The 24,803-nt window shown below is 38.1% G+C and overlaps 1 protein-coding gene across 3 annotated transcripts in view; it reads left to right on the forward strand.

Moving 5' to 3' along the window:
- Grm1 (glutamate metabotropic receptor 1) overlaps positions 1-24,803 on the forward strand; it is a 401,569-nt gene that overhangs the window by 123,378 nt on the left and 253,388 nt on the right. For all 3 annotated transcript variants that reach the window (XM_085688524.2, XM_048425346.3, XM_048425345.3), the window contains one exon: positions 423-672. In XM_085688524.2, coding sequence (XP_085544650.2) covers positions 423-672 — 250 coding nt within the window. The remainder of the gene's footprint in view (positions 1-422; positions 673-24,803) is intronic.

The following is a 24,803-nucleotide window of genomic DNA, read 5'->3' on the forward strand; positions in this document are numbered from 1 at the left end:
CAGTTTAGAGATTTTGCAGGGCTTCTTTTCTTGTCTGAGTTTCTGTGCCTTGACTTGTAATCCAGTTGATCTCTATATTCCGATGAGCTCAACTTTTCCACGTGTTTAAAATATGGGACATGCATTATTAATCATGGCTGTAAAGTAGGGCAGCAATCCTTCATTTCGCAAACAATGTTCAACAGTGGATGGATGCCTAGCTCATGTAATTTCTGTTGGCTTTCATAGAATTGACTGTTGGCTGTATCTGATGCTTTTGACTCCACGGAGGTCTCCTTTCAACCCCAGTTAGACTTATGAATTATTGGGCGATACCCACACCCTTGCACGCGCTTACTCCCAGACCCCCAAGTCCTCATTCCAGTTGGCAGGGATGTGGCTGACACAGAGGTATTGAACATCTGCTGGTTGTTTCTGAACAGGGAATTACGGTGAGAGTGGAATGGACGCTTTCAAAGAACTGGCTGCCCAGGAAGGCCTCTGCATCGCACACTCAGACAAAATCTACAGTAATGCAGGCGAGAAGAGCTTTGACCGGCTCCTGCGCAAGCTCCGGGAGCGACTTCCAAAGGCCAGGGTTGTGGTCTGCTTCTGCGAGGGCATGACGGTGCGGGGACTCCTGAGTGCCATGCGAAGACTGGGTGTCGTGGGCGAGTTCTCACTCATTGGAAGGTAAATCTCAATCTCTCTGTCTCTGTCTCTGTCTCTGTCTCTGTCTCTGTCTCTGTCTCTCTGTCTCTCTGTCTCTCTCTCTCTCCTAATAGTTGGCACGTATGTGAATCCTTTATACAAAACCAAGCTTCTTGATTCCAGGTGAGCAGACCTGCTGGTGTGTCTTGCAGAGACAGAGGCATGCTGAGCATCATGGCTGGTAACAAGGTGATGAGACTCTTTTAGAGCCACGAAGTTGTTTTCTGGCATGTCTCCTCATTCTGGCAACTAGTCCTTTGCTTTGACGTCCTCCAGATCCGAACAAACAATACCCAGCATAGTATTGGTGAGTGGAGGGCAGTGACAGGAACAGAAGATAGATATTAACAGTTGAAATTTAAAGAACTGCCTAAATGGACATGTAGACATGCAGTATGCTGTGTGTATGCTCACACACTCTGTGTGTGTGTGTGTGTGTGTGTGTGTGAAGGATATTTCATGATGTTCCAGCATGATATGATATTTGCAGATATCTTGTGATGGATTCAATGTCTCATTTCTCTCTTTGGAGGATATGGACGTATGTGAGTACCCATTCCCAGCATTTTTTATTTTTTCCCACAGAGTTTTTGATCAAACAGATTCTTTGCTTACTAAGTTATCTTCTTAGTATTGCATGAATGAACTGCCATTTCCTCTACTGATTCTATCTCAGCAAGGGTGCACCTGTCCTCAGTACCCTGACTCTCCTCCAGATTTTGCTGCTCCCTCTTTCCCCTACACCGAACGGGGTATGTTCATGCTGCTCTTACAGAATGACCTCAATTGATGGCCCTTTCTCTTGGAAGCTGGGAAATGCTAGCAGCAGCATCTCCATGTCCCCAGCAGACTCTCACTTCCTGCCCTATGTTCACTCTCACTGTCATCCACAATTAGTAGCCCGAGATCCTTCATTGGCTTTTGAGAACCAGATAGAATAAAAATACAAACCAACAAGTGAAGAGACATTGAGACACTCTCCAGAGATAGGGAGGCATGGTGGACAGGTCATATTGGGATTCAAATTCTGGGAATTACTAAGTTTGGGTAAGACTGGCACACATGTGCTCACGGTCATCACCTTGGCTTCTTCAGCATGATGCACGATTGTGAAACCACTTATAATAGTCATAAGAAAGCTGGCCCTTTAAGAAGATGCATTTGAAAATGATTCCTGTCCCCTTTAGGAGGGAAAGGATGTAAACAGCACTGTTGAAGTGTTACTCAGAAAGCTGTTCTTAATATAAACACCAGGGCAGATGGCACCCAATAGTCACTCTTCAATTACTTCTATAAAAGGCCTGTTACTGTTATTTTTTATAAAGAATATTTACTTTAAAAAATCTGATGTTTACCATTTCAAAAGCAACGATACTCAAGTCTCTTTAATATCGTGGGGGTGATATACCTTAGTTTAAGAAATCTTGAACAGATGTGCCAGATGTGAGCTTTGGGGTACGCAGACTAACTGCTTATGGGGGATGATGCTCTGATGTGCTGCTCTAAGTGCAGTGTAAATCCATTCTGTCACTGTTGTTCAAAAACCAGGGAAGGCGGTGAAATGACACCTCAAACTTGGTGGCTCTAGTTTGTATGCTAACAAGGAAACTAAGCTTATGTAAGCAGTTCTGAGAGTCTCATGGGCACCTACTCATGGAGAGGTCAGCCACTTGCCCTTGTATTTCTTTCATTTCTCTTATTGTCTGCCTACCCCCACCATCCTGGGTTCTTTTGTTCCACCCCTAGGAACTGTTGCCCAAACAAGTACCCACATTGATAAAAACACTGTTTCCTGCACCAATGGTTGCTGCTTTTGAGACATGCATTCCTTGACATGCCAAAACTATAGCACACCCTGCCAAAGTGAAGGAAATTATCTTTTTCTCTCTCAGCTGCCTTCTGTGGCCTTCTAGGGTCTATTAAACTGGTGTTGGCTCTTATTTCTATCTCTTAGCAGGTTTTAAAGAAAATAATATTTTATAGCTTTTGTTTATAATACTTCTTTAAGATCCAGGTATGAATCTACTGGAGACTGAGCAAGGGGCAATATTGACTAGAATCATATGCATGCTTGGGATCAGCCTTCCCTTCAGGTGGCCAGTTGTCCTTTCAACAGATTAGTTCTGTCCTGAGTGCTACCAGCAGACACTGCCTGAGCTCAGCTCCCTACTCAGCAGACATGTCCAGAATGGTATCAGTGACTTCTAGGATACCATTTCAGGATATAAGGTCAGGAGTCACTCTTTGCGGAGTTCATTTTCTTTTCTCTGACATGGTATAAGGCTAGTTGCTGCCAGGCTCACAAGAGGACATTGTATAGGTGACAATGGGCAGGACCTCTTTTTATATAGGGAAAGACAAATACGTTTTAGTGTAGATTGTAACAGGAGATATTTCATTGTAAATGAGTAGAATTGCCTGAATTAAGATTGGCATGCCCCCTCCCATGGCTCCCATTTCCCTTCACACTTCACAGTGTATCAGGGATATTTGCCATTACTACTTGAGTATGATGTTATTTCAGGATTTCAAGAGTTCTGATATTGCTATCCTCCTCCATGGTGTGGTCTTCCTTCCTTCAGCCTAGCACAATAACCACCCAACTGCCTCCTCACCCTTAGCCAGCTGTTCTCAGAACAATCTGAAAAACTGAAGTCAATGATGCCAGTCTGTACATCTCATGAACAATGCCTTAAAATGCATCCTAGCGTCTTTCCTAACAAAGTCCATACAAAAACTCCCCGATCCTATCATTACGTCAAGTCTTTAAGCAGATGTTCTTTAAGCAGATGTTAAGCTTTAGTAAGCCAATTATGAGCTGAAAATCTGTAATCCTGGATTCCATTAAATGCACTGTCTTAGTTATGTTTTATTTCTCGGAGATACTGGGACTAAGGCAACTTGCAAAAGAAAGCAATTAACTGATGATATCATTTCTAGAGAGTCTAGTCCATGATCATCATGGTGGGGAGCATGGCAATGGTAGTAGGAGGGTAGAAATGGCATTGGAACAGTAGCTAAGAGCTTACACCTCATATACAAGCATTAGGCAGAGAGACACTAAGAATGACGTAGGCTTCTGAAATCTCAAAGCCCATCCCCTACCGACACACCTCCTTCAATAAGGCCACACCTCCTAATTCTTTCCAAACAGTTCCACTCACTGGGAACCAAACATTCAAATATATGAGCCCACTGAGAGCCATTCTCACTTATATGCTGCTGCAGAAGGAAACTTCTCAGAAGATGACTGAGCAAAACATAGATCTATGCAGTATATCAGAATGTCAGTATGAGTCATTTTGTTTCTACTTTTTTAATAGTAGTAGTAATTAATTTTACTATAGGTCCCTGGGCTATCTAGTCTCAGGTTGTTGCTCACCTAAGCAGTGTTGGGTATGGATTCTATCTCGTGGAGTGGTCCTTAAGTCATATCAGATTCTAGTTAGTTTTTCCCACAAGCTTTGTGCCACCGTTGCCCTAGCATATCTTGCAGGCAGGACACTATTGCAGGTCATAGGGTTTATGGCTCAGTTGATATTAACGTTTCTCCTTTTGTAGTAAGCAGAGTACCTTCCTATACCAAACACTAGGACAAAGGGGTGAAGACTCATTGTAGACACCAGCTCAACTTCTCCATGTTTAGTGAGCTGTGTAGGTGTTGTCTTAAGCAATGGAACTTAGCTGTCAGTTTATAGAGAGCAATCTATAGTCTAGGAAACAGCCCCGGTTGTTTGGGGGATCCCATGAGACCTCCTTGACCAACAATTCAATAAGATGTAATGCAATCCCAGTACTTGAGGCTTCATTTGGTAACAAGATACAGTTTCTACTGAATGTATCACCCTTTCAGCCTAGAAAATAAAAAAGAAAATTAAAAGTCAAATTATCATACATTTGGGAATTGTTTATCATGGAAAAGTAAACTATATTGCAAAAATTAGAACTTTTAAAGGGATTTCTTAAAGTTAATAAAATATTCTATAACCAGAGAATGCGAGATAATGGAAAAATGGAACAAAACAAACCACGGGCCCAGAGTAATGGCTCTGCCATGAAGTACCCACGTGACCTTGGTTACTCAGTGATTAACCCCAAGACCATTGTTTTTTCTGCAAAAAATGAAATATTTGGCTATAGATCTTCGTTAGATATTTTTACAATCTTAGAATTTATAAGATATTCAGCTAGTATAATGAACACATGATCAATAGGATCAAAACATTTTTGGGTTCATTTTATCTAATCTGAGTCATGAACTGGTGTTGTTCAATCTACATTGTCTCATCAGTCACCTTGCTAAACCCAGAACTCATCGAATGAGCTCAGTGTTTTCATCTGTGGTCCTGAATCCAGCCTTCAGGCTTGCAGGAGATTCTAATGTTAGACCAGTAGGCATGGCATCCCCATCAAGTAGGTTAACTAAGTTTGTTCATATTAATCATCCTGCAATACAATAATGTATCTTTGGCTGTACCAAATTGTTATTTTAAGATTGTTCTTAGGATTATGATCACCATATCTACAGTGATCATTTTAATGATGATAATAATGTAGATGTGTTTGGGATGTACTGCTTGCTAGGCATTCTACATGCATTGTGTATATCAGTTCACTTAATTTTCACAGCCATGTGATGAGAGGGTAGGCATCTTACCTGCATGTTGCTTCATCGAGAATTTAAGTAATTTCTAAATGATACAGAGAGAAACAGTCTAGATTTGAACATTAGCATGAAGGCATCAGCTTCTGTTATTGTATTCAGTTACTTACACTATCAATCAGACTGTTCTTGCCTTGTTTAAGTGGCATTGGTATCACCCTTATTTTCCTGTCTGTTTGCTTCCTCTTCCTGACAACTACTTTAATGTCAAATTCATCCCCTTTCGAAAAAATTAACTAAAGTTACCATACCACATGAGAAAATTATTTTACAATTTTGATTATATTATTTCTTTGAATCCTTTACAATTCTTTCAAGCATTAACTATTTTAGATGGTGATTCAACAAAGGGACTTATAAACTCTTTCAAAACTCATTCTATTTTTCTACCACAAGGAGCTAATACCTGTTTCTGCATACACCTGTTTGTCCATGTAATTGTCTTTATTCAGAAGCCTGTTTGGGATAAATGAGTCTCTGAAATCAAATTATTAAAATTCAAGAGATAAACTAATGGATTTGTTCTAACTCTTATATTGTTTCTTTATCTGACAAAAGTAAATGCTAAAACAATATATATATATGCACACAGATATACATGAATTCATATACATCTTAGTAGTAGCTATTGTTGGCTGAGCGTTTGACCTTTCCTCTTCTATTAGCATGCACCTCTATTCCTAACAACTCTGCAAAGCTGGCTCAAAATGCACATAAGTTTAGGTAATTTCAAATTATTAAAGCTAGTGATAGAATTTGAGCTCACCACTACATCCCGTCAATGTAAAATTACAGTAAATATTGAATTATAGCCGAAGTATCTGTTTCACATAAGAAAATTGTTTTACATTCCTTATTACTAATTTCTCTCTATTTTTATTTATTTTCTATTATTAAATATTTTAGACAATGATTTAAAAAGCATATAATAGTTTTTAAATCCTTCTGAAAAGAAAACAGAAGCAAACAAAACAAAACACCTTTAAAGTTTTTGCATTAAAGCAGCTACATCTAAGAGTAGTTGATAAATGGTACCAGTTATAGTAAATAAATAGAATTTGCAGCTTTGCCTATTTCCTGTGTTTTTCTTTTCTTTTTCCTGAAAAACTGTTCTGTCCCCTTAAACCAGTCAGGTTCTAGTTTTCAGATTTATGGAGATAAAAAGGAGAACCCATTTCCCCTGCCACACACAGAGCAGGTATAGTCTCAAGCATCTCTGAAGTATGAATCTGGGATTCCTAAGTCTGACCATGGGATAGAGATGGCAATTTCTTGCTGATTGACAGAACTGTGGTGTGATGACTGTGTTGCTCATAATGTTGGCTCCTGTCCACAGCGGAACCCAAGAGAGTCTTTTAGCTCTCATCAGATACTCCTTCAGCATCTCACAGAGGAACTGGAGAAACCATACCTACTTTTCAAATCAGCTTTATTGAAATTCACCAACTTTAAGAGTATAATTTTTTGAATTGCATCATCTGCATGAACCAAAGCAATGATTGTGTGAAGCATTTCCATCACCATGAAACACTCTTCAGTATCTCTTGGATGGTTCCTCTCCAACTCCATAGAATACCATTGACTCCTGATGCTGAGATAACCATACTGAATATAGGCTTTTGTGTCTGACTTTTTCTTTCTTTCTGTTTTAAAGTTACCTTAGAAAGTGATGACTCCAACTGTGGCAAACAGTATAGTATCTACTTTATTTTCATTTTGTTATTGATTACTTTTATTCTTTTGCAATTTTAGCCACGTACACAGTGTATTTGGCTTACTTCACTCCAACCTCCTCTTGTCTCCTCCCAGCCCTGTATCCTTTTCCTACATCCATGCCTTTTGTTTTGCTTTGTGACCACCCCGTTGAATAAGATGGTCTGGCTACTGGCTTGGAGCTCTACACTGGAGCTTTGTAGGCTCATCATTTTGGAACATAACTGAAGGCTATACTGCCCCTCCCCCTAAATCCACCATTAGCAATAGCACAACCAGGAAAGGTAGGACCTCATTAACGCCTCCCTGATCCATGTTGACATTGACAGGTTCAGTTTGTGTAGGCCTAGTACAGGCAATCATAGCTACTGTGTGATTTTGGTTGCAATAGCTGTGTCTTGTTAGAGATAGCATTTTGTATCTTTTCTCACTATCTTGTGGCTCTTACATTCTTTCTGCTGCCTTTTCTATAATAGTCACTGAACATTAGTGGGAGTGGTATAAATAAGTACGCATCCCAAGCAGCCACGAATCTCGGTATTCATCACAGACTCTTACTTAACTACTAAAACACTATTCAGATAAAATTACATCGATAGTTTCCTCTTTATTTCTGGGTAAGATTCCAGGGGCATGGCTGTGCTCATTTGCATATATACTTGCCAACTGCCAGGAATTTATGTTGTCTCAATATAAACTTTATCTGTTATGAATAATACTGTTACAAACATCCATAGACAACTCTTTTGAGGTCATCTGGCTTTAGTTCTTCTTAAGAGAAGAGCTGATAGGTCACAAATGTGTGATACTTTTAATTTTAGAAGTTACTTTATAACAAACCACCTAACTGTTCTCCAGAGTGACTGAAAGATTGCAATTCTAACAGCAATGTTTGAGAACTCTAAATCCTGCACAGCTTCACCAAAATAGGATTGTCAGTCTTTTCACATTTAGCTGTTGCAGTGGGTGTACAGTGGCATCTCTTTGTGGTTTTAATTTGCATTTTCCTAATGACTAATAGTATGAACACTTTTATGTACTTATTTGCCATTTTGATACATTTGTGGGTGAAATCTCTTGTGTGCAGCTGTGTCCATTTCATTGTCAGTTTGTTTGTCTTATTGTATGGACATTCTTGATCACTTCTGAGCAGAAATTACGTTCATTCATATGCTTAGCAAATTTTTCTTTTCTCTTGTGTCTGAAACTTTGGTTTTGTTAGTGATGTATTAGAAGATAAAATCTAATGTTGACAAAGCACAGCTACCAAATTCTTCTTTTGTTGTTCATACTCTGTCCATCTGCTCCAAGATCAGATACATTTAAAGCAGTTTTATGTTTTTCTCTATTTCATATTAGCTATGATTCATTGGGAGTTAACTTTTTATGCGGTGAAATAAGAGTGAGGATATTTTTTATGACTAATTGATGTAGGAAGGGCTATTTCCTCTGTCAACTGGCTTTCATTAAAACAATTAATCTATCGCAAATCTTTCTATAATCTACCTGTAAGGTAATCGATTCATCTGCCTGTCTCACAGACTTCTATCATTAGCTGTATTCTGCTCTTATCCTTCCCTTTCTCTGTGTAGCTTAGAGACCATCACTACGTGGTCAAATGGACTGTTCTGCTTATTACCTATCTATCTATCTATCTATCTATCTATCTATCTATACACATATTTGCATATTTGTTTATGAACATTTGATATTATAAACGACACAGCACTTTAATATTAAACCTTGATGTCAGAAGTCTGATGTAGATCACTGGCTTAAACTAAGGTATTATCAGGTCTGTTCCCATTTTTAGAGTCTGCCCACACCCCATGACTTATTCTAATCTTCCTCTATCTTCCAAGGCCAACAGAGCTGGATGGGTTTTATCTCACATTGCCTCCTCCTCAGTTCTTCCACCTGAATCTCTACCATTATAAAAGATTTTTGTGTTTACTTTCTACCCATCTAGGTAAAGCAGAACCTTCTCCTTAATGTAAGGCTAGTTTCTCATAAGCTAAGATTCTGTTTGCCAACTTAGCTCCCGTCTGTTATGTAAATTAGCGTGTTTACTTGTTTCAGCGAGGAGGGTGTGGAGCTCTTTGACTGCCCATTGATCTGAGTACTAAGCTAGAAAAAGTGTTTAGGTAGTGAACCCACAAGAAAACCAATGCTAAGGAAACATTTGATGGGAAAAATAAGGGAGACTAGAGAAATGGTAGGTTGAAGAAGCATGCATAACAGAGGGAAAATTTTGAAATTGTGTGAGATCAGATGTCTTAATTAGGTCATACTTATAACAATGGTGCGTGGTGTGGGAAGGTTCAGGGTGTGGAATTTCCACAAGGGTAGCATGTATGTCTGGAAGATGGACCAGTAGTTTGTAATTAATTAATGTTTTCTCTGTATTTCTAGAATTGATTTACTGCACTGTATTTGCTGCGATGTTATTTGAGTTTACTTGTGTGTGTGTGTGTCAGAGAGAGAGAGAGAAAGAGAGAGAGAGAGAGAGAGAGAGAAAGTAGCACTTCATATGTTTCAAATTTTTTGAAAAATACTGTCTAATGAATCAATGGGAAATACTGTGATAGAAATGTAAGAGGGAGGGCCAGATTTTAAAAAGAGAAACAGCTGTGCTTCCCCTGATCTACAAGAGTGAGGGTCTTATCATGGGGTGACCATTTACATGAGCTTCAGTGGTGAGCTCGTTCAGGGAGGAATGCTCTAGTAGAAGAATTCTTTCTACTGAAAACCCTTAGCCATTGGCAACTCCCAACCATATCTCTTATATTTGAGGATAAACTAATTTTGATGAACAGTGAAACAGGTAAGAATTATAACTCTGGTCATTCTAGAGCATGGGAACAATCAAGCTTTTTCCACAGGTAGATTATTTCAGTGTTTTGTGAAAAATCTGTGGGAAGGCTGCCAATTACACAAAGAAAGCCTGCATTTCCCCTAATACATTTATCCAAAGTCCTTCTTGAAATTACAACGTCAGGTATATTCCATGTTTATAAGATGTACAGGTATCTTTCCTTTCTGCTTTTCTTACCTACCTTTCCCCTTCCGTCCTCCCCACTTTTTCCCTCCCTCTCTCCTTCCCTTTCTGTCTCTCACTTTGCCTTTTGAACCTCATATAGTCAGGGGTGGCCTCAACTTTCCTCTTCTGATCATCCTAGTCCCACCTTCCAAGTGTTAGGATGAAGGTGTGAGCCACCATGCCTAGCTTGAGCAATGCTCAACCTTAGCCCAGAGCCCTGTTAGAAAAGCACTCCAGGATCCTTTGTTTTTATCTGGCATCTCTTAGCAATAAGTTGTGGTGTTTACATGTTTTTTGACACATTGTACAATGAAAAGAAACATGCCTTAGAGAGTCCACTTTAATCATTTAGCAATTTAATTAAATTTTTAAATATAATTTATTTTAATCATACTCTTTCCCTTCCCCCTATTCCTCCGAGATCCTTTCCTCCTCCCTATCCTCCCACTTCCTACCCACCCAAGTTCATGTTCTCATTCCCTTCCTCTCTCTCTAAAAAGACCAAAACCGGAAAAAATACCACTTCCACCAAATCCAAAAGAACTTAGAAGAAACAAAATCCACAAGACAACAACAATCCAAACTAAAACAAAACAAAAATGAACATAAAAATTCCACCATGGAATCCCTAGTAATAAAATAACTCCTAATGGTATATTACTACACCCACAGAGTAGACAGCATCACTCAGACCTCATCAGGAAAGCTTCTTGCTGGGGATGCTAATTAACAAAGAGACTCTTAACTGGGCAATGTGCAGAGAGTGAAAGGCTTAGGAACAATCTACCCTAAATGGGATGTCTTTATCAAACTCCTCCTTTCAAGGCTCAAGGATCTATGCCAAAGAGGAAGAGGAAAGACAAGGAGCTAGAGGTGGCAGCTGACTCCAAGAAAACAGCATCTTCTAGACACCAAATGATTGATAAATATATGATCTCACAAAGACTGTAACAGAATGCACAGGACTTTCATATGTTCATAGCAGACAAAAATAAGAGTACTGAGAAGGAAAAGTAGACACAGAGTCTTTCTACCCCTAGACAAGAAGTTATTTACAACTGAGACCCGTTGCTGGGAAAAAAACAAACAAACAGTTTTCTCCGACACAAAGCAGATTATATGTGTTTTGGCCAGCTCAGTCATTTTTATGATTTTCCCCTACTGTTCATTTTTCCTTTGCAGGGGTATAGTCACTAGAAGTTACCTAGGCAATCTACCCTCTGCCCAAATATAGGTGCAGTTTTAAAAATTTGTGGGAGCACTAATAATAAGTAGGGAATATGATCTAAAAGGTTTCTGGGTTTGATTTTTTTTTTCTAATAAGGAAACATATTTTCATTCCATGCTCACCAAATATAGCACATTGAATGTTATTAAAATTCACTCGTCATTGTCTACCGAGATGGCATACCTAGCTTAAAAAGTGCAAAGAAGCTGCAATCGCAAAACTGTGTTTCAGGAAAGAAATATGGACGGATTGCTTGCTGTCATGTTTTCTAAAGGAGAGTATTGAAAACTATTAAGTCAATAAACTGATTTTGGTCATTAAATCCATTTGTCAACAAATGACATTGATTGTTGTAAAGTCATTTAATGAAGCTTATATGTTCCTGAAAGAGAAGTGAGAGCTTATTAGTTTTGATTCTAATCATTAGATCCGGATTGTTTGCACTTCCATCCCTAAGCCTGTCTGCAAAGAGATGAAGGCATTTGCTGAGCCTGACCTTCTACAAAGAAGGACTTATAAAATGCAAATAGTTTTCATTCATCCAAGACCTTCTCCTATAAAGTTTGGTTTGGGGACAGTCCACTTGTAAACTTACTCATTGGCCTTTTGCTACATCTCAAAAGGTAGCCTATTGCTACTCTTTGTCCTATTGCTACTTTTTTGTCAGTGCTATTAGCTTCTTGCCACATGGGTCTTTCTGTGGTGTCACTCACATTTTATTGATCAAGGGAGTAGTGGGAAACTCATGGTCCTTTTCTAACATGCTTCTTCAAGTGATATCCTATTGCTTTATCCAGGTTTTGCTCTTCAGAATAAGTCTTCATGTGCAGAAATTCAAGACTACACAAAGGAGGGAGACTTAGAAGGATGTAGCTATGATGTCATAATTTCCATTGTGGTAGCATTTGTGATTACAGTTGTAGTTAATATTTTCAAGATAATTGAATTTACTTTTCAACCTTTCCAGCTTTTTTAAAGCTGCTATGCTACTGATGTTAAAGCCAGTTTCAAAATGAAACTTCCATAAAGACACCATTTTGTAGGCCATCAGTATCCTCAACAAGTGTCGACGTGTGAATTTTCTGAATTTAGTAGATACGTATTACAATTTCTACTTCCTCTAAAGTCATCTAGTTGTGCAGACTCTGCAAAACCCATCACCGTTGGTCTGAATTTACCAATGGGTGTGTTTTTTTACTGCATAGAAACTCAAGAAAGTATGTTCAAAAGAGGAGTATTTTACTTTGTATTGGTTGATTTGACTTAAGTTTTCCTTCAAAATAATGAATTGTAAAAATAAAGATTACAATACACATAATTACAGTTTCAGAATCCAACTCCTGAATTCAAAATCTCTTCTTCTTATCTCATACACAATTTCTGTTTTGAAAAAAAATCACAAAGTAAAATTTTCAGTTCTTTATGTACAGATAAGATGGTGCCATTGTGGGCTAAGAAAGCCCTAAGGTCTTTTCTGTGAATGAAAGATTATTGTTCCCATCAAAGTGTGACAGTACAATGGTCATAGTCTCAGTACCTCTGAACCTTAGGTTTATCCAAATATTTAGGTTGTAAAATCTTTATAGCTTTAGGAAGCCTCTATCACATACATTCACTTGTAAAGAAAGCTTAAAATGTTTTAAATATTTCTTCTATCTTGAAAGCAATTTTTGAAAGTTAAAGGACTAAATTTAAAACATTATAAATACATGGTATTTGCATGTACATTAGTTAACTATTCATTACACACTTAATATTAAATATTGTGATAAATGGTTAATTAATATTGGCAATTGAAATTATTCAGTAAGAAAATAGATTTCTATTGGAGGTCAGTAGTTCTTTGTAGATGGAAAAACTGACATTATAGAACCATGTAAGTAGACCTGAAAAGCAATAATATGTTAGATAATATGTTGGTATATATGGCTAGGTCATAATGTGTTGTAATATGCTTTCAGAATTCATGGATCATCTGGATTGCTTCTTTTTGAGACTTGTGAACATACCTATAATTGGAATGTCAATGAACGTATCAGAAGAGTTGCATAGATAAACCATTAAGAAAGACTTAGTGATCATGTCTAAATTTTAATTACTTAACTGACTCCATCTTCTCTAGAAGGAGCATCTCCAAATTGCTTGAAAAACTTCTGCACGTTTCCATTTAAGTTAAGTTAAATACTGTAATTCTTTCAGATTTTCTAAGTAACAATGAAATCATATCTATTATATATCAACATAATTAGTTGACTCAATAAGCTCCAAGAAGAGATAATTACATTTTTTTCAATTATGCTATTTCTTGAATTACATAAAATTATTCTGACAGCATTATTTTGACTAGCAGCCACAGTAGTCATTGATGTTATGAATCTTGTACCAGCTTCTCCATTTGCTGTTGATGCCTTGACAAGTCAACTTTCTACTAACTGATTTTAAGTACATGGGACCATAATAGCACATGTGACCTGTAAGCACTGTTGTGTGTTACTGGCTGGACTCAATATGTGCTTCTTTTGTCTGGTAAATGTTCAGCTTTTGTCTGTATCTTCCCTAGCAGGGTACTGGGAGTCAAAATAGCAGAGTCAGTAAATCTGACCTGAAACCATGGTCTCAATATTTGCTTTCCTAAGCTCAACTCAGTGAAGTAGTAAGACCTAACTCATATTCCTAGACAGGACTACTCTGACAACTCAAAACAAGCTAGCATAGGATATTATTTCATAATACTAAAATATTTAGATTCTTTTAGCTTTCTTTCTGCTCCATTTATTGTGGAATTAGTTTATTCAGGTTCTGTGTGTAGAAGAAGGGCCCTCTTGTTTATCCAGGCCACCCAGAACCAAAATAACCACACAGATACTGTATTAATTAAAACACTGCTTGGCCTATTAGCTCTAACTTCTTATTGGCTGACTCTTACATTTTAATTTAACCAGCCTACCAGCAAAGTTTCAGCACGCATATCTCTAGCAGCAGCAGCTTCATGGTATCCCCCGAGTCTGCCTTGTTCCTCCCAGCCTATCAGTCCAGTTTTCCATGCCTACCTAAGTTCTGTCCTATCAGGTCAAGGCAGTTTCTTTATTCTTTAACCAATACAAGCAACACATGGGCAGAAGAAACTCCCATACCATTTCCCCTTTTCTGCTTATACAAAAAGAAAGGCTTTAACTTTAACATAGTAAAATTGCATATAACAAAACAGGTATCAAGCAAGAATTACAGTTACAATATTTTTATTTACTTTATCTTTTATTATAAGTAAGGAAAACTTTAACTATAACTATCTATCTATTCTTCAGCTCCATCAAAGACTCCAAAAGGATATGATATTACCTAAGTAAATAAGAAGTGTATTGTAATAAACTTCCAAAACTCTAGAAATGACAGAGACATCTTGCTATCTGGACAGTTACCCAAAGTTCTCCTGTAGCATTGGGGCATCCATCTTCAGCCTACAGGCCCATAGTATACAGAAGACATGTCCATAAAGTAGGAAATTTTAGAGACAGTTTAGTCATTTTCTTCTGTATCCTTTAGAATGTCTTGCAGACTTCTTTATGAAGCAGGAACCCCGAAGGATCATCTCACCTTTCGGCAAATTCAGCAGTCATTTCTCTGTGGGTCCTACATGTCCAGTGAAGCAGTCCAGGCAAGAGCAGTTTCTTGCCCAAATGGTTAACCAACTCCATAAGGAGCCTCTTTGATGTCCATCTTCCTCTTGAAGTAGGTTGTTGCTGACAGGAGCAGATTGTCATGAAAAGTCCTAAGTTATTAAAACATTTTAAATGCCATATTCTGAAGGTCTCTGAAAGATTTGAAGAATACCTATCTAACTGAAATTATCTTTATACATCTAGAAAATATAACCTGACTACAACCTTGACTATCATTGATGATTATCTATTAACTTCTTATTAACTAACTCTTACATCTTTGTTTGACCAGCCTACCAGCAGAGTTTCAGCATGACTATATCCAGCTGTGGTGGGTCCATGGCATCCCCTGACTCCGCCTTCTTCCTCCCAGCATTCAGTCCAATTTTCCCTGTCTACCTAAGTTCTTCCCTATCAGGTCAAGGCAGTTTTTTTTTTATTCATTAACCAATACAAGCAACACATAGACAGAAAAATCCCCCACACCGTAAGTGTTGTGTTTCCTCCACGACACTACTCAATCTGTATTTAAAAATAGCATTCTTTAATTTTTATGTTGCAAATGTGTACATATTTATGTATATACATATATACCTAATATTCTTCAATTTCTAGCATTCTAGCTTTATAACTTTTTATTTTTCTGGTGCTGGGGATGGAACCTGGGGCCTCACACATACTAAGCAATTGCCTGACCCTGGCATTGTATCCTCACAATCATTTTACCACAATGTCTTGGTTACTGTTATAAAATATGCTGACAAAAGCATTTTAAAGGAGAAAATATTTATTCTGTCTCACAGTTCATGCAACAATCCTTCATGGAGGTTAAGGCATCAGGAGCTTAGAGTCATATTGCATTGACAATTGGGAAACAGAAGGTGAATACATGTTTACTTCTGCTCTGCTCCAATTCTTTATGTGGTCCAGAATTGCCTGTCCAGGGAATGGTCTCATCCATAATTAAGATGGGTTTTCATGTATCAGTTAATTTAAGAAATCCCTAAAGGCAGGCTCAGAGGCTCTTTGACCAGGTGATTCTAGATTCTATCAAGTTAGCAATCAACCCCAACCATCACATACACTGAATCAAATAGGACATTGATGCTTTTGTTACATTACTTCTGAGTGATGCTTCAAAAAACTGAATTCCCTTCCTTTATTATTTTTTTTGTAATTTACACATATCTACAATTACTCAACTATTTAGTGACTTTTCTCATTCAATACATTTTTTGCTACTTATCCTTTATTGAAAAGTATATTTAAAGCAGAGTTAAGGATGTGAAAAATTGTGAAAAGACAACACCCTGTTCTTAAGGCCTTATAGACAATGTCCCTTATAGGACCATTGAGGTTGTATTTTGTAATAGGCCTATTGAGTACTTCATTTTTGTGTGATACTCTCATATATTTCTTAGAACATATTTATTGGGAGTGGGGAAGGCTACAGAAGTGCAGTACAGACAGTCTTTCTATACCCAGCACCAGTGTCCCTTGTTATTATTATTTTATATTAGTAAGGTATATTCGTCACAATGAACAAACAAATTCTGATACTTAGTGTCAATAAGTCTACTTTATTCAAGTTTTCTTAGTTATTATTTTCACCTCAAGTGAGTGCCTTATGTAGCCCAGCCTGGCCCTTATTTATATATATTAAAATGATTTATTTTATTATTTAAGGGCTTGTTTAACCATCAAATGTCTGCGTGTGCAGACAAACTCATGATTAGGAATGTCTGCTCTGGACTAGCTTGCTGCTGTTCCATTGTCTATATTATCTTGGCACTACCAGGATAGTCTCAGTAATAATAAACTCCGAAATTCAATTCAAAGCCATTGCCTGCCTGTGGAATGGAGTAATGTGGGACTGGTGATATAGAAGCGAAAGTAGGGATTGAAGACTGTCTTGTGAAGAATAGTAGATTCAGACTCATCCTGGAAGTAATGTATCCAGATATGGAAAGGACTATAGACTATAGACTATTGGAAAATTGCAAATGTAGAGACTGATTCAATAAAGTATACCAAAGGAAATAAAACCAACTCTCATGTGCAAGTAACTGAAGCCTAACAGGGTGCTCTAGACCTAAGAGATCAGGACCATGTCAGTCTCCATTGCCCCATGGGTCCTGGCCATGCTAGATCGTTCCAGACTTAAGAGAGCAGGACCATGTCAGTCTCCAATGCCTGATGGGCACAGGCTATTCTATATGGCACAAGGCATACAGGGACTTGCAGAGGAGTAGCCTTGTGATCCAAGCTAAGCCTTTGGGGGAAGGGATTGGCAGTGCCAATAGACTGAACACTGTGCTCACTCATTTGCACAAAGAGAAAAAATAATCATTCCCATAGTTAGAATTCAGAACCCCAATCTTCCTTGTTTTTATTCTTTGGTCTTGTAAGGGTTTTTGAGAAAATTTATGAGAGGCTATTCATGTTTTTCTGCGATTTCTTAGATTATAAATGATGTTTCAAATATTGCCATGTTACATACTGACTTGTTGAAGGATGAAATAGTCATACAGAAACGATATTATTTAGATCACTGCTTGGCCCATTAGCTCTAGCTTCTTTTTGTTATTATTATTATTATTATTATTATTATTATTATTATTATTAAAAATTTCCACCTCTTCCCTGCCTCCCTTTTTCCTCCTCCTCCCCACTTCTCCCTCCCCATCTCTCCCTCCTCACCTCCCCCTTACTCTCTAGTCTTAAGAGTAGTCAGGGTTCCCTGCCCCGTGGGAAGTTCAAGGTCCTCCCGCATCCATACAGGTCTCTAAAGGTGTAGCTCTAGCTTCTTATTTGCTAACTCTTACATCTTAATTTAACCCATTTCTAGTAATCTGTGTATCACCATGAGGTCATGGCCTAACAGCAAAGTTCCAGTGTGTCTGTCTCTGGCAGAGGCTCCATGGCTTCTCTCTTGACTCCTCCTTCTTTCTTCCAGCATTCAGTTTAGTTTTCCCCACCTACACAACTTCTGCCCTGCTATAGGTCCAAAGCAGTTTCTTTATTCATTAATGGTAATCACAGCATACAGAGGGAAATCCCACATCACTTTATGTGGTTTATCTAGTAGCAGGTATAGACCACCCCATAGATTTCAATAACATCATCACTTTGATAGATTTTGTTGCTGCTCTTGTTAGCCATCAGATTTTCCAGTGAAGTTGATTATGAAAAGTGAAGCTGCAGTTAATCAGATAAGAGGGAAAGTAGCCTTCACTTATTTTATATCATGAGACTAGACTTACAAGTTCCCTTTCAAAGTGGAACTGATAAGCTTGCACATGAAGCAAATGTGATCTTAGAGTTTTCATGAAATCAAATGTAAGATAACAGTCACTGTGAGAGAACACTAGCTCATAGTTTTTCCTTCCTGTTACATCTGAGAGAAGACAGAGAGTTTTCTCTGTTTCTGTCTCAAATAGATTTTGTTTAACTTTGATCGTCTTCCTTTTTTTTCACATCTGAGTCAGAATGGACTACAGCATCCAGATGCTGTTCACTTTAACATTATTGAAGTCGGTTTCCATCATAGGACTTTCATTAGCTTCTCGTGATTTACTGTTTCCAGGCCACAGACTAACTGTTCGTTTAACATACCATACTTTATATTGCAAATGATTTTATGAAATAATATTGCTCTAATATGTAACTTGAAGCAGTTCAATTGCATTTTGGAAAAGAACTCCCTTCTGATGAACATTTTGAAAGGAAATTATTCCAATAATGTCTATATATGAAATCAGGAATTCCAACCCTAGCCTAGCTGCAGGAATTTTGTGAACCTTGTTCGTTGCTATTACAGAATACCCAGGTGTTTTTGTTTTCTTAGTTTTCACCACAACCACTTTTTAAAAATTTTTATTTTCTTATTATTGTATGGATGTGCATGGAGGTTGAAACAGATCATGTTTCTAGGTCAGAAAATACCTTTCAGAGGCAGATATCTGTGGATGGAAGTTTCTGTCCTTCCCCATCCTTCAGATCTTCAGTCCCAAAGAAACACACAGAGGCTTATATTGATTATAAACTGCTTGACCTAATTGCTTAGATTTATTACTAGCTAGTTCTTATGACTGAAATTATCCCATAATTCATGTCTATGTTTAGCCACAAAGGTTGGTAACTGTTCTCAGTGCAGCATTCTTATCTTGCTTCCTGTGTCTGGCTGGTGACTGACTCTCTGCTTTTCCTCTTTCCAGAATTCTCTTAATCTGGTTACCCCACTGTACTTCTTGGCTGGCTACTGACCAATCAGCATTCTATTAAACTCATATGAGGGACAAATCTTTACAATGCCCAAGAGCATCATCCCACAGCATTCCCCATTTTCTCTTTCCAAAATAAGATCCCTGAATCTAATCTCCTTTGTTTAGCTTTTTTTTCATGATCATTATCCATAACAACTTGTAACTAACACTCTAAAAAAGACAAGCATCCCTAATTCATTTTGGGGGGAATGTGGACATTGTTTTTCTAGGTTACTTCTACTGATTGGGGTGCTGGTAATCTTATGAGAACTCAAAGAAAAATTAGGATTATGGTCCAAGTCTTGACTGGAGTATTCTGTGAGGCTCAATCATCTCAGCTAACAGTCTTGAGGCTGTTCTGAATATAGAACACTGCAGCAAAAAGGTGCTCTGAAACACTGGATCCTCTGAGGCATCCGTTTCCATTGGATATTTTTCAGGGGGGTCTTCCTTGATCAGTCCTTATTTTTCTTAACTCAGAATGAACCCACAGTCTCTCATTTCTTATGAAAAAAAAGCAAAACCTTTTCTCCAGAGTAACATATCTCTTCACTTAAATTTTAAAGTTAAGGCAGTTTCGAAATATATAGGTTGGATTAATTCAGCAGCATTTATAATCAAATGTCTTTTTGCAGCTGTTCAACAATTGCTCCTTCCTCAGCAGTCAAACAATTCAGAGAAAACACAATGATTGACACTATCCAAACTCTGTATTTTCCATTTTACATGACTTTTTGTTTTCTTATTCTATTTCTTTTTTTAAGAACTTTTTACATCCTTTTTATTTTCTCTCTGAAGCCAATGTATATTTATAAACATGCCGTAAACTATTTAGACATTTTTTAAAAATTTGAATCAATCTTTACTGTATGTATATTTCTTTTCCTGACCACATGAGTTTTTAATCTGCTAAGCGGCATGGCTAGGATTAAAGCTGTGGTGGCTTTGGCAGCTGGCTCTACCCCATTCCTTGGCTTCTTGAGAGGCTAACTTCATGGTGGAAATATTGGCAGAAGCCACATTTATTGCCACAACGTTGCAAAGTTTCTAGAGCCATATCATCACCAAGAAGCAGGCAGCTGCCTGCTCACAAGCACCATTTGAGTGTTTAGTGGCAGGGTCCTCCACCCCCAGATGCACTCCTCCTTCGTAACCACTTAGAAAAGGGCCAGTTTCCCATGGGCTTCAGCAAAGCATGGAATACCAAGCTGCCATAAGTCCAAGCATGGCCCCTTGTATTTACACTGGGCAAGGCAATCCAGAATGAGAATGGGTTCCCAAGAACAAGTCAAAGTACCAGGAACAGCCCCTGCTCCCATTTCTGGGAGTCCCATGGATAGACCAATCTACATAACTGTAACATATATGCAGAAAGTCCCATGCAGGTCAGTCCCATGTAGGCTCCCTGGTTGTTGGTTCAGAATCTGTGAGTTTCCATAACCCAGACCAGTGATTTCTGTGGGTTTTCCTGAGATGCTGCTGACACACTGCCCTCCATTTCCTATAATCCTTTTACCCTCTCCTTGGCAGGATTTCCCGAGCTTGGCACAATGTTTGGCCTGGGTCTCTAAATCTGTCTCTATTAAGTCACTGGATGAAGGTTCTCTAATGACAACAGGGATAGTCACCAGTTTGATCATAAGGATGGCCAGCTCAGGGTGTGCCGCTACTCTTGCCAGAATTTTTAGCTCCTGGAGCCATCCTTGTAGACTACTGGAAGCTCCCCTTGCATCAGGCTTCTACATGACTCTGTAAAGCCTCCCCCCATTTCCAGTCATCTCTCTCAGCACTTCCCCCTCCCCCCATTTCCAGTCATCTCTCTCAGCACTTCCCCCTCCACCCACTCCAACTCAATCTTTCAAGTTGCCATGCCCACCCTCCTACAGTCCACCCACGACATCTCTTCTATTTTCCCTTTTCAAGGATATCCATGCATCCCCTCTTGGGTCCTCCTTGTTACCTCTGTGAGTCTGTGTATTATAAGCATGGTTATCCTTTACTTTACCATTAATATCCATTTATGAGTAAGTACATACTATGTTTGTCTTTCTGGGTATGGGTTGCCTCACTCAGGATGATTTTATTTTCTAGTTCCATCCATTTGCGTTCAAATTTCCAGATTCACTCATAACTAGGATTCCTCTACTTCCCTTCTTTAAACGCTGCCAACCTTTGTTTACCCAAATGGCATCTATATTTTCATATATCGTTATTGAAACACTTCAATTCTCAGTGTTAGCTTTGTATTTTTTTATGCTGGTAATGCAAAACATCCTACTCTAAGTAATTTATAAAGAAAAAGAACTTCGTTTTTGCTTGCAGAGGATGTCCAAAAGAACTGTGTTAGCATCAGATTAATATCTGATTAGAACCTCATTCTGTATCATACCATGGCAGATAAACAGAACTGGGCATGTGTTTGTGCAGGAAAAACATATAAAGAAGGGTTGTAGATTCTCTTGATGAGATCCCGCTGTCTTACGAATAATATACTCCTGGGAGAATTTATTTAGTCAAGTGATTTTACCCAGTCTCTCAAGAACGTTTAATTTATTCATGAAGACATTTTTTGCATGATTCAAATGTTTCATGAAGTCCCAATCAACCCTCAATATTGTTATATTGAGGAATAAAACTCAAACGGTAACAACCTTCAATTTGATAGCATCCTCTAAACTCATGATTATGACATGAATAATTGTAATCTGCTGAAGAGTTTTTAAACCCAGACAGGGATGGCATTCTTTTCACTGTCCATCAACCCTGGAGAACTGGCGACAACACACCTCACATACATAAATAGACGTGTGGTGTTCGTGGATAACAAATGCACCGCAGCGAGAGATTGCAGTGAATATAGAATGAGCTTAGAAAGAAACTTGAAATGTTCACACATAACTTGCCACCTCTTAAAAAAAACCAAAACCAAAACAAAACAAAAATTTCCAAATTCATCCAATAGTAATGATGGGAAATGAAGTGTTTGGGGTACTGAATAATCAAGCCTGTATGGGGACTTCAGTTCACAAATAAAATATGTCTTATGTCATCATGTTTAACATATGAACATATCCAAGATTAAGAAAAAATAAATCCACAAATAGCTTCCAGTTTTAAAGTGAGAAATGTAAAAGGGAGGTGGATATTCTTGACTCATCACTGTGCATAAGTTTGCTCTTCTGTGATTACACTTATGTTCTGTGTCTACAGCATTTAGTACATAGTAGTCACTTCATATATTTCTGTTTGGTAACTTTAAATGGAGAAATTTAGTAAAAGTTGAGTTGTGGGAGAATATCAGAAAATCATAGGTTGACTCAAGTTAGCAAGTTTCAAATGAGATAGTTTTTGCCATTTTTCATCAAGAGTGCTGAAAAATAAATGTTGAATCCAGTATCAGAAGAGAAGAGTTCATAGATACAGTTTGGGTCAGAATAATTGACAGTGAAAATCAATATTTGGTAAGTTCTCATTAGGGGATTATTAACCAAAACCTGGAAGGTGGGAATATAATAAAAGATTATTATTATTATAATGTAAAATATTGTACTTGGAACACACAGAGATTTAGCTATCTCGGTTTAACAAAAGCAAAGTGATTATTAACAGGAAAATATGCTAAAATGTTCCAGGGACAAGGATGGAGCCTCCATGGAGTTGTTGGTCAGAGAGGTCCCATAGACACCCCAAATAATTTAGACTCTTGCCTTTCTGCTTGTTTGCCTATTAGTGTACATGATAAGACTATGTTGCTGAAGACACCATATGTCATGGTTGTAAGGTATGGAGGAATCAAGCTGGAATTAAGCTGTAAGCCTACTCTCTGAGGGCTACCTTTTAAACCACTAGGAGATGCTGTTGAGGCTGCTCAACAATGATTTTAATCAAGCATTAAAATGATTGAATTACCATAACAATTTACCAGTCAAGATGTGTTTCTGTGTTCAATAGTGGCATGATTGTTTGGGAGGTAATTAACCACTCAGATTGGATTTGGGTTCCATCCACAAAAGAGATTCTGCACTTGGTTCTGTGAGTCTAGCAAAACCTCATGACTTAGGAGGTCATGGGTCACATAAGGAAAATTAGTACTAGTATTAATCTAAATAAACAACTCTGCCTTTTCAATGTCTATCTTTACACTCTTAGGCAAAGGATACTCTCAACCCTTTAGCAGTAGAGTTCTCTTTGCAGTGAATGATGGCGAGTACAGATACATGGCTACCCAAGATGAGAGAATAAATGATGGATGGGGCTTAGCTGCAAACAAGGTGTTTATATTTCACTATTTGAGACTCAGGGAACACTGTGCAAGAGGGTTTGTAAAGAATGAGAGCTAGGAGATGGGAAGAAGGGAAGTGAAATCTCATTATTTAGATATTACACAACCAATGTAATTATCAACTCATAGTGGATGTGATTACTTGCATCAGGCCTGTGTAAGACTGGAGAAGGGAGGCCATTTGTTCGTTTCTGGCTGCTCAGCCCCAAAATAATGACACAGAATCCATATTATTTAAATCACTGCTTGGTCCATTAGCTCTAGCTTCTTAGTGGCTAACTCTTTCATATTAATTTAACCCATCTCCAGTGATCTGTGTATCACCAAGTGGCAGTGGCTTTCCAGTAAAGTTTCGGCATGTCTGACTCTGGCAGAGGCTCCATGGCTTCTCTCTGACTCCACCCTTCTATCTCCCAGCATTCACTTTAGTTTTCCCAGCCTAGCTATTTCTAGCCTGCTCTGCTATGGGCTCAAAACAGTCCTTTATTAACCAGTGGTATTCATAGCATACAGACGGGAATCCCATATCATAAGACAGTCCAGTTAATAGGCATGGACCAGGGAGTGACTAATGCAATTCCACCCCTTACTGCTCAACTATGGGTAGATGATAGAACCCACAAGAGGAGGAACTGTTATCTTTGGTTACGTGCCCACTAGTATGTCCACCAGGCTCTAATGCTAGAGCCTCACATAAAGTTCTAGTAAAGCTCACAACACAAACATGTCAGAAAGACTTGAATGTGGGAGAGAGATTGGTAGAAATGAAGGACAGAGGTAAATGGCGAGAGAGAGGAAGATGAGTGAGGGAGTAGGAATGAGAGAAATCAGAATGCATTAGATATGCATAAAAAGTTATCAAATAATAACTTCAGTTAAGAAAAAGAAAATATGATAAAAGTTATTAAAAGGATAGTGATTGACAAGAACTAGCTCTTTTAGACCTACCATACATTGTGATCATCATTCTTATCAACATACTTTATATACATGTATGAAATTCTCAAAGAATAGACAAACAAAAGAACATTTTAGTATGTGTTGTGGAAGATTATGTCAAGTATTTTCACAATTTACCCAATAAACTCTTATTGTATGGAAAATAAAGAAATCTGATTGAACATGATATGAAAATTATTGATCACTTTTGCTCTTATGAGTTGGAATCTTTTCATTCACGACTCAGTTTAGGATCCGTGTTGAAAATTGTTTGGAAAGCCATGAAGTTTGGCTGCCCAGGATTTGCAAGATCACTTGTTTCAT

Source organism: Myodes glareolus, chromosome 1 (genome assembly GCF_982192425.1).
Source record: "Myodes glareolus chromosome 1, mMyoGla1.1, whole genome shotgun sequence".
NCBI classification, from domain to species: Eukaryota; Metazoa; Chordata; class Mammalia; order Rodentia; family Cricetidae; genus Myodes; species Myodes glareolus.